The 13,075-nt window shown below is 40.3% G+C and overlaps 1 protein-coding gene across 4 annotated transcripts in view; it reads right to left on the minus strand.

Annotated features, from left to right (window-relative positions):
• The window catches only part of col22a1 (collagen, type XXII, alpha 1), an 89,969-nt gene that overhangs the window by 22,380 nt on the left and 54,514 nt on the right, over positions 1–13,075 (minus strand). For all 4 annotated transcript variants that reach the window (XM_017428355.3, XM_017428356.3, XM_037975677.1 and 1 more), the window contains 16 exons: positions 10,070–10,174; positions 6,320–6,364; positions 5,830–5,907; positions 5,722–5,757; positions 5,588–5,641; positions 5,353–5,397; positions 4,533–4,568; positions 4,347–4,460; positions 4,021–4,074; positions 3,741–3,794; positions 3,598–3,651; positions 3,388–3,441; positions 3,163–3,216; positions 3,012–3,065; positions 2,823–2,876; positions 2,699–2,743 (listed from right to left, as the gene is read on the minus strand). In XM_017428355.3, coding sequence (XP_017283844.1) covers positions 2,699–2,743; positions 2,823–2,876; positions 3,012–3,065; positions 3,163–3,216; positions 3,388–3,441; positions 3,598–3,651; positions 3,741–3,794; positions 4,021–4,074; positions 4,347–4,460; positions 4,533–4,568; positions 5,353–5,397; positions 5,588–5,641; positions 5,722–5,757; positions 5,830–5,907; positions 6,320–6,364; positions 10,070–10,174 — 936 coding nt within the window. The remainder of the gene's footprint in view (positions 1–2,698; positions 2,744–2,822; positions 2,877–3,011; positions 3,066–3,162; positions 3,217–3,387; positions 3,442–3,597; positions 3,652–3,740; positions 3,795–4,020; positions 4,075–4,346; positions 4,461–4,532; positions 4,569–5,352; positions 5,398–5,587; positions 5,642–5,721; positions 5,758–5,829; positions 5,908–6,319; positions 6,365–10,069; positions 10,175–13,075) is intronic.

The raw sequence follows: 13,075 nt of genomic DNA on the forward strand, positions 1-13,075 counted from the left end.
GGGTCAAGGATTAGCCCTTTGGAGTTCAACGTCACAAGGTCAAAGTTCAAGGTCGCAACAGCACACGTGCTCTAACTCTGGAACCGTTCGACGTAGGAAGGCGAAACCTCACAACATGCCACAGTAGTCGTAACTATCCGGACTGAAGGTGATTTCGGACGTTTTCCCAGAGCGCCACCTAGTGGAGGGCGCGGGAAGTGCACGGGAAATGCGCGGGAAGTGCGCGAGAGCATAGAGGGCGGTCGCCAGAGTTCCCGCGGTCGACTTAGGCCGAAGCGGCGCTGAGCTGCGAGGGCCGTCCAACGCTGCTCGCAGCTTTAATTTGTAACAGTTTTTGTGGCTTCACGGACAAAACAGGTTTGAAAAATGATCTACAAATGAAAAATTTAGAAAGAAGTATATTTTTTTTCAAAAGATTTTCTTTTCTTTTTATTAGGACTGAATTTATTTTACATATACTGTATGTATTTGTTTTATACAAGTAAACATTTAGACATAGAGGTTCTTTTTTTTCCCTTTGCTGTAAAGCTCTTCCATTACAAACCTAAGTTCTTGGCATTTGAAACATATTTAGTCAAGAGTTTATACAATGTTCTCTCAGCTCTTAAAGTTTTATTATGTAACACAGTGTTACACAATGAAAATCCACAGAGGTAGTCATAAAAATCTATTACAGTAGATATTTCCGAACTGTGCTTCAACTTGATGCTAAATCAGCATTTCCTTGTATTTCCTATCAACTGCCTACTTTCTGAAGAGGAGTGGGTAAAGTTTAAAACCAAAATGACATTTCCTGATACTAATTATAAGCACTGCAGGGTAAATTTCAGTGTCTATGGCAACACTATCTTCGAAGTTGTGAGCTCTGCGGGTGACCAGCACCTTCACTGTGACTCACAATGAGATGTCAGTAATGAGCCATGCTATTGTTCACATGTCTAGGGCAGAAACTTTCCTGCAGCTGTTTGCTGAGCTGTGTGAGAGGTAAAAGCACCAGGTGCACTGATTCTCCCAAAGGAGGTGTGTGGAAAAAGACATTGCAGATATCCTGTGTGCCAAATGCTGAATGAGGCTGGGTGCTATTCCTAGCACTGCAATAGAACTTTATCTACCTGGAAGCAAAATCCAATAGTCTTCACCAGTTTCTCACAGTATACTAAAACAAATTGTATCACAGTTTTCGAAAAATATAATATTAATATCCATCCATCTTCTTCTGCTTATCCAAAACCAGGTTGCAGGACCAACAACTTAAGTAGGGATCCACAAACCTCCTTTTCCTCAGGCACCTCCTTAAGCTCATCCAGAGAAACTCCAAGGTATTCCCAGTGGGGCAGGTCTGATATACCTCCCTTGGAAGGCATCCACAAGGCTTCCTTACCAAATACCTAAACACTTTAACTGGCTCTTTTGAATGCAGAGGAGAAGCTACTCTAGTCTGAGCCAAACTCCTCACCTTATCCCTGAGAGTGAATCCACTCTGTGGAGGAACCTCATTTCAGCTGCTCGTATTTGCAATTTCATTCTTTCCATCATTTCCCATAGATCCTGACCAGAGGTGAGAACTGAAACATAGATCAACAGTAAATTAAGAGCTTTGTCTTTTGAATCAACTCTCTCCACAGCAGATCAGTACAGTGTCCACATCACTACAGCCATCGTCCCCATCCACCAATCAGTCGTTCGCTCCATTCTACCTTCACCTCTGAACAAGATCTGGAGATACAGTAGCTGAACTACTCCATTTGAGGTACTAACTATTTCCCAACCCAGAGTTGGCAGTCCAGCCTTTTCCTGATCAAAGACTCTGGCCTTACACTTGGAGGTGCTGATCTTCATCTCAGCTTCCTGCTGGAAGTTACAGCTCAATGAGGCCAACAGGATCATGCCATCTGTAAAAAGCACCAATGCACTCTGAAACCTCCCAAACTGGAGAGCCTCCACCCCTTGACTGCACCTTGAAATTCTGTCCATAAAAGTTATGAACAAACTCTGTGACAAAGGGTAATCTAATCTAAATCCAACACCTATATGCCGTCTGGATAAGAGACTTATTGCAGGTAATGCAAACCAAACTCTGACTCCAGTTGTACAGTAACTGAACGGTCATTAGTAGGGGGCCTAAAACCCCATACTCCTAAAGTACCCCTCCCACCACATGGAACATTGGAACAAGTCCTCTCAATGTCAACAAAACCTCATCCCCTTCAGAAACCCTTGCAAGGGTAACCAAACATTTATTTTTACAACCAAATTTAGCATTTTTTCCCCATTCTATAATCAGTTATATGAATGTTTTGCTAAAGATTCACAAAGACTATAAAGGTAAATCAAGTCTGTTTCAGCATTCAGTTCCACTGTCTTCCTGTTTGGCAAACTCCACATATCAAATCTGATAAGAACACTGTCCACCATCACCAGTTTTCTTTGATTGTTTGTGTTTCAGCTTTGGCGTCAATATTCTATATAATTGCAACCTTGTCAAAGTAAAGTGGATTAAATTATGTAGCCCCAGTAATATGCTGTCTCACTAAAATGTGACAATAATTTACACTAATTCAGAAAAATAAAAATTCAAAAAACAGTCTAAAACAATTAAAATACAAAACTGGACAAAATGATGCATGATGTTAAAGTTGGAGTATATGGTTTTTTTTTTCAAGTTTTAAATATATTAACACATAAAAACCAAGCTGACCTTAGTTCCTGGAGTTCCAGGTTCTCCTCTGTGGCCTTTAAAGCCCTGAGAAGAAAGAGGAAACAGCAACTGTTAGTGTGGTGAAAGCGTTTTCTATCAATTCTGATTACTGGTGCTGTTTTACCGGAAGGCCCCGGAGTCCAGGGTTTCCTGGAGGTCCAGGTTCACCTAGCTTGCCCTACAAAACAACAGAAATATAGGTCAAATAGAGCATAATTTCTGTGCTCATTAACCAATCAAATATAGATAAATGCAGACAGTGTCTCATAGATACTTAAACCGAATGTTCTTTGGATCACCTGTTTCTACTTACAGGTTCTCCAGCTTCTCCTGGTCTGCCATCTTTGCCCATTTTTCCAGGTTGGCCCTGCACAGCAGAAAAATAAATATTTGGAAACTGCAACAACAACAACAACAAAAAAAATGTTTACTCTCATTGTTACTCATCAAAACATTTTTTTTACTGTCAAGCCAGGAAGACCTGGTGGTCCTTGGATTCCTTTAAGACCCTCTTTACCCTGCAGAGAGAGAGAGAAAACTGACCATGGTGACCAAAGCAAAGAAATGATTAATAGCTGCTATTACAGCACGCACTGGCTGACCTACATGCTGGAATGGGGTGGTCTGGGATATAATGACTTGTGGATGATAAGTTTTCTAACAGGAAAGTACACCAATTGCAGCCTGACCTTTTCTCCAGCGGGCCCTGGGGGACCAACAGGTCCAGGTTGTCCATCATTACCCTGCAGAGGAAAGAAGCAGTGTCAGTGAAGAACAGAAACAGAAAGCCTGACTCTGGAGCCAAACAAATGAACTTAAATGAACAAAGAACTTAAATACTTGGACCCTCTGAAGTGAATGTTTAGTAAAGATATTACTAAGCTGAAATTGCTACATACCGGTGCGCCCATTAATCCAGGAGGACCCGGACGACCGGGGGGTCCTTGGTGACCCTGTAATACAGGTAGCAGTGATTATAAACCAGCAGACACTGTACAGGGAAAGCAAAGAGGAAACAAGGACTCATTATTGATTAATCTACCTGGTCTCCTTTCTCTCCAGGGCTTCCAGGAGTTCCTTGATCCCCTTTAATACCCTGTGGTGAGACAGGAGGAAGAGTAAAATAAATCGTATATCATTTCTGAAAAAGAAAGAAAACTTAAGAACTCTACAAAGAAGGGAGATTTTGGTAAGCTGTACAGCATTTACAAATGATTCAACTCTATCATTTAAAAAATAAAACTAATAAACAAAAGAACATTAATAGACATAATTAATCAATTTATTTTTGTTGGAGAGATAAGGCTGAAGTGTAAATGCACCTTTGCTCCATCAGCTCCAGGGGCCCCTATAGGTCCTGTTGGCCCAGGCGGACCCTGTAATGGCACAGGAAACCATCAATCTCTGCCTAGGCAGACAGTTTTGAGCATCATCAGTCGGTCCAAAAGGTTCTCTGCTGTCCCTGAAGGAGGCCCAGCTAATGATGCAGACAGAACTTCTCCATCTGTCACAGCTTCTGTGACTGATGGAGCCAAAACTCAAACCTCATTCACTGTAAAGTGACCCCCACCCCCCCAATTCCAAACCCTCCTTACGGACATGTAGGATTACTGCAGCTTTTTAAATCACAAGAGAGGGAAGCAGTCACCTGATATCCATCTTGTCCATTTTTCCCGGGAGGTCCCTGGTGTCCTTTTTCTCCAGGGACTCCTGGGAGTCCAGGTGAACCAGGTGGACCTGCAGGGCAATCTGAGCAGACATCCTAAAGACAGCAGACATGTTTGTGATAAAGTGGTCAGTGTTTTATCAGTGACAAAGACAAGAGTCTCCTTACCTTCAGATTCAGGTCAGAAAGATCAGCGGCCTTTCCCTGAGAGACAGTAAAACAATATGTTCATTAATAAGGAAAGTTTAGAAGCCAAATTCAGCTAAAATACCAATATTCTGTCTCGAAATAATTTTCACAAGTGAGCCAGATGAATATTTCTCTTCAGAATTAATTTGATGATATTAAGCTGACATGCTTTGAGCCTGAACTGACAGAACTTTAGAGCCCATACAATCTATGTCAGATATGCAATTTATGTTTAACCCTCATGTTGTACACCAAGCTTCCTTTGTCAGCCTACTGTGATGTTATGTGATTCCTGTTAAAAGTAGGAAAATCTTCTCTGTACAAATTATATAGAGGACATTCTATTGTTTAAAAAAAACTGTGACAATCTAGAGGAAGGCAGATTGTGCCAAAGTCATGTTTAAATGCAGTCTGCTGGTTTCCTTGAATAGACAACTTTTTAAAAATTGGCATTTTGTAAAAAACTGAATCTGACTGTAATATAATTGGGTTAAATCTGGAATCATTTTGCACTGAATTGGATTGTCAGGACTGACAAGATATGACTCAGACCGAATCAAATAACAAACTAAATTGGATTGCATATTTATTTACTCATATTTATACAACAACAGTTTTTATAGTGGTGGGTGTCAGGGGGTGTTTAATCAATCACTGCACTGTCAGTCACATAGGCTTCCTTTCTCCTTTTTGCTGAGCGAGAGCGAGATGGAAGTTTAAAAACTGTTGAACTGCAGCTGTTCTCAGTTCAACCCTCCAAAAAAAGAACAATGACAGCATCTCTTGTGTGTGTACTCACAGGTTCTCCAGGTGATCCCTTCTCTCCTGGCCTTCCTGGTAAACCCTGAATTTGAAGTAAAAGCAACAAGTTAGATTTTCTGTCCTTGAAGAAAAAAAAATCTCTTTAATTCTTGTTCATCATGAAAGAAAAATTAAAAAATAATCTAAAGTTGAATTATGAAACAGACCCAAAGCCCCTGAAGCCTTTTTAATCAGAGACCTTTTCATTGAACTTGTTAATGGCTTGAACTTACATTATGCCCTGCTGGACCTTGAGGACCAGGAAGTCCTGGTTGACCCCTCAAACCCTGAAACCCAAATACACACATTGAAGAACCATCGTTAAAGAACCAAGGACATGTTTTGTAATCTGTATGAAAATAATTACCGCAGCTCCTGGCTCCCCTTTATTTCCTGGGGGCCCCTGTAAAGACAGACACAGTGAATAGTAGCTCAGGCTAATTATGTGGATCAGTTTGTATCAAGGTCTTCATACCTGTGGTCCCTCTTTTCCTTCTCCTGGAGGGCCCCGGTCCCCTGGAACTCCGATTTGTCCACGTGGTCCTGGCTGGCCCTGGACAAAAAAGGAAAATCAGACTCAGTACCTTTTATTCTTTAAATCTTGTTAAGTTGTGATGTTTGGTTCAGAGTTTGACTCAGCACCATTAGCAATGGGTGATAATTCCAGAAAAAACATTCCATATTTAATATGAGATTTAATCTGAAATGGGGGTGATCAGAGGACAAGATGGACCAGAGGTAAGGGTGAACAGTCTGACAAATCAGTGAATGCTTCAGTTCAGCCTAATCTCCCATTGACATGAAGGTTCTGACAGTTAATGGGTCAGAGTCTGAGCAGCAGTCACACTGAAGTGGATACAGAAAGTGTTTTTCTCATGTCTTCCAGAAAGAAGTCTTACAAAGCAACAAACAGACACCAAAGCATGATTTATGCAAAAAGAAAAACAACAATAAAAAGATGGTACCTTAGATCCAGGTGGGCCTTGAATCCCTGGTGGTCCTGGGTCTCCCTGTAACACCACAAATAAAACCAATCAAATTGTTTGCCACACGGATTATGGAACCCCACCTCCTCCCAGTTCTTAGCTCTGGACTGAGAGGAACTGTGCCAGTTTGGTTCAGATTGTGGCAAGGCCTCTGGGACGCACCTGGCTGCTGTAAAAACAACAGAACCGCTGTGTTTTAATGTGTTGCGCACTAACAGCGTTTTCAATCTGCGCCCGCCTTGTCAGCAAGACGGCCACATGCCTGCTGCTGGTGGAACACGATGAAGGAACATGTTGAGCCCAACAACAAAATGTGTCAACTCAGGCCCGTTTTCTCCCTGTTCAGCTGCTTGCTTCAGCTAGCAGTTCAACAGGAACAGCAATGTTTATGAGCTCAGAACACGTGGAACTCAGAAAAACAGCTGTAGAAAAAAATCTGATTTGTCAACAAGTATTACCACAGTTTGTAATTAAACTGCTACCTCACATTACTTATCATTGGTAAAAAGAGTGAAATAAAATGGGATTTTCAACCTGAGCTTAGAAAGTGTTAATAAATTAAAATACTTTTAACACAACTCAAATGTGGAAAGTTTGATTACAAATATACAGACAAATTATGAGTCCTTACTAAACTCTTTTGTGTGATCCTTGAACTAAGTGTGTAATTTCTGAAAATAAAATTAATATGAATATGCTTTTAAAACCCAAATGTTCTCTAACCTTGAGAGGCACACTGGATGACAGAAGACAAAAATGCCTTTGTTTTCATGTACAATTTGTATATGTACCAAAAGGAATTGTGGGAGCAAGAAGACGCTGTTTGCAAAACATTTCAAATTTTTAGCCTCCTCAAATGTTAATCATCAACTGTCAATTAAATTTTCAGTAGTAAAATCTGTAAAAATCCTAAAACTTAAATTGGGATTGTGTAAAAAACATAAAAGATATCAAAGTGCCAGTGCAGACATGTAAAGTCTAATTGTCTGTGACCCGTTTAAACTTTGAATGATGTTTCTACAAAGAGGACTGGCTTTCCTCATGTTTTTCACCAAAATCCCATTAACCTTCATTTTTTACTCACAGTTTGTTGCAAATTTTGCCTATCTTGTGTGACTTGCCATTACCAACGGTTAGAACAGGATAGTCACTAGAGAAATTGCATTTTTTGTGAAAATGCAATGTGCTGAATTACTTTCCTGAAATTTAATGAAGAAGCAGAATCTAAAGCTGGATTTATACTCCATGAGAGATGAAGAAGCTCTTCATTTACTGGTCGATATACGTTCCTACCCTCACCTATAGTCACAAACTCTGGGTAGTGACCAAAAGAATGAGACTGTGGATACAGGCAGTCAAATGAAGTTTTCTCTGCAGCCGCTGCTCCTCCATATTGAGAGGAGCGAGTTGAGGTGGTTCGGGCATCTGGTTGGGTTGCTCCCCTGTACGCCTCCCAAGGGAAGTGTTCTGGGCTTGTCCAACAGGGAGGACACTATACGAAAGACCCAGGACACGCTGGAGAGACTATGTCTCTTCGTTGGCATGGGAACGTCTTGGAATCCTCCCTAAGAGCTGAAAGAGGTGGCTGTGGAAAGAGATCCTCTCTGCTCAAGCTGCTATTCCCGCGACCAAACTCCGGAGCAAGTTAAACAGTTAAATGTATTACAAATGTTGGCTAGTAGCTAAAAGTAGCTTCTAACTAAGCTAAAAGTAAAAAAACAAACAAACAAACAAAAAAGACTAGTTAAAAGCTAAATTTATCAAAAGTCTAGCTAAAAGTTAAAAGTAGTGTGGTAGAGTGGTAGCTTAAAGCTAAAGATAGCTTAAGAAGACAAAAACAGAAAAGTGCACTGAAGCAGAATTCAAAGAAAATTGTTTTTGAAGGAACATTTTTAAATGAAGTTCAAATTTTTAGAAAAGTATAAAAGTTCCAAAAACAACAAGGCATCCATTTCCTGAATGAGCTGGATGTTTTGATATGAGAATGACACAGCATGCTGACTCAGCATTCACACAAGAAGGCTTATGTCCTGATACCATTAATGAACACTTCTACTGATGAAACAGGACTCCTCATCTATGGTTGGCCATATATTTGGGGATTTGCAGCAGTAATCTAAAAGGTGCCCACTTAAATGATGTCACAAATTTGGCAGAGGGTTTATCAGAGAGAATTTAAATTCCTGCTGCAGCTCAGAAAGTATTGTGTGAAGGACATGGCACAAATCCAACCTTGATGCCAGGGATCCAAGAAAGGCTGCTTGCCTAGTTTTCTAAATTAGATTCTGGAAAAGAATCATGCTGAGTGTTAGAAAAACACCTCCTTAATAAAATTGACTGAGATGACTTTGAGCTTTGTTGTAATAAATTAGCATTGCATCTTTGCATCCTTACAGTAAAGCACAGGAGTGGTAGAGGGGTGATATGGGCTTGCTGTTGGAGAAATGATGAACAAATTTGGCACAGTGAATTGTTACAAATGTACAAAATTACTGAAAAAAACTCCATAAACTTGGTAGAAAAGGAATTTTACAGCATGGATTAATCCAGAGCATGCTGCCTAAATCTAAATGTTTTTAAAAGCTGGATAATACTGCCAAGATTGCTGAATCTGACCTTAAAAAATGTTATAAAAAGATAAAGGGAATCAATGTGACCCCTCCAGCAAAAAGTAACCTTTTTATCTGTTATGTTGGCAAAGTGTGTGTAACCCTGGGGGCCATCATGCAGAGGAGAAATAAGCCCATCATCAACAAAATTTAGCAGTTTTTTTAGTTTCGGATCAGCAAATCCGAAACGTTAGACTCAGAAAACACTGTTTAACGAGCAACACAGTTACTGAAGAATACTGCAGATATTTCACATTTAAGTGGTCCTGCATAGAGGTGTGTTATGAACTGTAAAGATAAAGACAGTTCAAACTAAAACAAAGGCATTTCCTGCATTAACGCAGTGTGAATGCTGAGTGCAAAATGACTGCTGGAATTAGTTGAAAAAGCTGAAACTAAGTTGTTAAAGGTAAAACAAGCAAAACATAAGCTGAAATAATCAGAACAGATGCTCAAACAGAGCACAAGCTAAAATAAGCAAAACAGTGATAAGCTAAAACGATGAAAAAAAGTTGCTGAAAGTGTAGTAGTTAAACCTCTAAAAACAGGAGCTTAAAGGAACAATTAGCTGAACTGCAAAAAATAACTTAAACCTGCAAAACAGTGGCAATATAATACCTAAAAGCTAAAATCAGCAATGCAGCAATTAAAGCTAAAACTAGCAAAACTATAGCTAAAACCTAAATTTAGCAAAACTGCAGCTGGAAGCTAAAATCAGCAAAACCATAGCCAAGCAATTGAATCAGCAAAACTATAGCCAAAAGCTAAAATTAGCAAAACAGGATCTAAAAGCTAAATGGAGCATGGGGAGACACAAACAGAGTATGCATGGTGAGGTAGTTTAAAGAGAACAGTATTTTTTTTAAAAATGGAAGAGATCTCAATGTATTTCTACAGGAAAAATATTTAAAAATAATGTTAATTTTCTTTGAAAAGCATAAAACTTAAATATAAAAAGGAATACCACATACTTCCTGAATGAGATGAAGGTTTTGACAGACAATAGGGTAAAATAGCACCAAGTATGTAAGTAGTTACACATAAAAAAACCTACAGAAGAAACTTTAAATAGGAAAACAATAGTGCAATGCTGTAAATACTGTCCATTTGTGTTGCTTACACTTTGTCCATCTTTTCCTTTTCCCGGTGGTCCAGGAGATCCAGTCAAACCAGGCTCTCCTGGTGGACCTTGAGGACCAGATTGTCCCGGTTTCCCTGGGTCACCCTATAAGACACGGAGCAAAGATGCAGTGTTATTGTGTCTAAAGGTTACGGAAGAGACACAAGCTGAAGCTGAAGTCTTCTTAGACTTTTGTGTTCTGAACAGTGTGACTTCTACTTCTCATGGTAAACTTTGTTTTAAACTAAACTTAAAAAATAAACATAAGCGTTTAATTCTACCAATGCACAAAATCTCCACATCCATCAACTCTCTTCTCTAAAGCTCAAAAATAATCTAAGACTTGCTTTGATAACAATCTAATAAGATAAAATGCCTATACTTTGATGTATAAATTGTATAAGAAGTGTAAAGATCAAAAGCTCATCATGCTCATTAGGGTCACCATAGTAACTACTCACCTGTGTCTGTCACTCCCTGACATCACTCTTAATAAGTAAGTAAGCATGACAAGTGTCTGGTAGTCAAGTGTAACATTTTAGTGTAACAAATTTAATCTATTCTGTTAATGTATCACCACCACAAATCATAGCACACAATTTCCAATCAAGCTGTACATTTTCTATTTTTTTGTTTTTGTTGTTGTCATTGTTTATTTTGTATGAAAGTCAGCCATAGCAAGACAGAGTACCTGTATGTGAATGAGAGGGAGGCGGGTGGAACAGTGAGGCTACAAGGAGCAGAGGTCACAGAGGTGCAGCATTTCAATTCAATTCAATTCAATTCAAAGATACTTTATTAATCCCAAAGGGAAATTAAATGTTGTTGTAGCTCATAATTCTGGTTTTGTTAAAGAGATGTTATAAATGCCGATGGTTGTGGGCAGGAAGGATCTCTTGTAGCAGTCTGCCCCGATGTGTCCTTGGCCCTGATGTCCTCAAAGAGCCCCACCAGGTGAGCCTCGATGGCCTCCTGCAGAGCCATAATGGCTGAGCTTTGGAAGCTCAGGTTGGTCTTGAAGTCCTGGGCGATCCCCCGGACCAGGTGCTAGAAGGGCAGCTTCCGGATGAGCTGCTTGGTGGGTTTCTGGTAGTGGTGGATTTCCTTGACAACCACGGTACCAAGCCTGTAGTGGTGAGGCTTCTTCACTCTGCTGGCCGGGGCGCTCTTGCTGGCAGCTTTGGTGGCAAGCTGCTTCCTGGGAACTTTACCTTCGGTGGATTTACGGGCAGTCTGCTTGGTTCTAGCCATGACTGGACTTTAGGGTTCTTCAGATTTAACACTTGTTGTCATGGTTATGCATCATAACAAAATGTCCAAAAGTAAAAAAAAAAGTTTCAGTAAAAATCCTTCCAGCTGCACAGCATTTGACACCAGAGGAAATAATGATCCAAAAAAAGTAATTTACATCAAAAAAAAAAGAGGAATAACATTTTAAAAAGCCATATCTCAGAATGACTGTAACAGAGCTACTCCAACATGCATCCACCTTGAGCGGCGCAATTCTAGAAGCTTCTTAGTACTTAGGGTCGACTGTCCAGGAAAATGGGGAGTGTGGTAAAGAGGTGAAGACAAGAGTCCAGGCAGAATGGAGTGGATGGAGAAAAGTTTCATGAGTCATTTGTGACAAAAGGGTGGCAGCAAAGGTCAAAGGAAAGGTTTAAAACAGTGATTCCCAACCTGATTCCCAACCTGGGAGTCCCCATAATATGTCTGCTCAGAGGTTGTAAAAATATCAATTGTCTGTATATAAAGAAATCGCATAATAATCAATACAGTATAACTATTTTTTTGTGGGGAAAAAAAGGACAGGTTACCAACAGAACTACACACCATTGCCTCTCTAGATGTGCTGGTTGCATACACACTCAATAAAAATTACGTCATGTGCCTGTGCCGTGAGCTGTGAGCCTTGATGGTGACGCAAGTCTCGTCTGGTCAGTAAGACTTTACTAAACAGAAAGCATGGCTGAGAAATGTAAAAGTAACTCAGATTTACCCTCATCAAAAAAGAAAAGAAGACAATACCTTGACAGTTACCTTGACTTCGGATTTATTGAATCACGGGACACCTCTCAACCTGAGTGTGTAATTTGTGGTGAGAAGCTAGCTAATGATAGCATGAAACCAAACAAACTCAGACAACACCAAAAGACTAAACATCATGAAACTATCGGTGAAAGTCGGGAATACTTTCAGAGGAAAAAGCAGTTGGCACTGTCAAAACGGTCCACTGACATCAGAAAAGCCTTTGAAAGAGCAAGTAGTGATTTGCACAGAGCCACAGAAGCATCTTTTGGGTGTTCCCTTTTATTCGCTAAGGCAAAAAAGCCGCACAGTATTGGAGAACACCTGAAACCCACCTGCATGAAAATTGTGGAGTTGATGTGTGGAGCTCATGCAGTGGATAAAGTGAAAACTGTCCCGCTCTCTAACAACACTGTCAAGGACAGAATAGATAAAATGGCTGAAAATTGCAAAAATCAGCTGCATGATAGTGTAGCCGGGGCATATTGCCCCCCCCGGTTGTGTACTACTGCACCTTCTTCCTCTTGTCCATATATGTCAGGAGCAAGAAGGGAGGGTCCATCCAGTTGCCTTTACTAGCCGAGGACTCAGACCTGCTGAGATGAACATGTCCAACTATAGTTCCATGAAGTTAGAGTTCCTGGCACTGAAGTGGGCCATTTCAGAGAAATTCTGAGACTATTTGCTGGGGCAGCCATGTATTGTATGGATAACAATCCCCTCAGCCACTTAAACACAGCTAAATTGGGGGCAACCGAACAGCGTTGGGCAGCACAGTTGGCAAATTTTAACTTTTCTATCCGTTACAGATCAGGCCGGTTAAATGTGATGAGAAGTTTCCGATTGAAACAAAGAAATCCCTGTTCTTTATGTAAGATTCAAACCAGTTGAGCACTGGACCGGAGAGTCCAACCCAACTCTCCAGTCGATTCAGTAAAATGTCATGGTCAACAGTGTCGAAAGCTGCACTGAGGTCCA

This window comes from Kryptolebias marmoratus, linkage group LG5, assembly GCF_001649575.2.
Source record: "Kryptolebias marmoratus isolate JLee-2015 linkage group LG5, ASM164957v2, whole genome shotgun sequence".
NCBI classification, from domain to species: domain Eukaryota; kingdom Metazoa; phylum Chordata; class Actinopteri; order Cyprinodontiformes; family Rivulidae; genus Kryptolebias; species Kryptolebias marmoratus.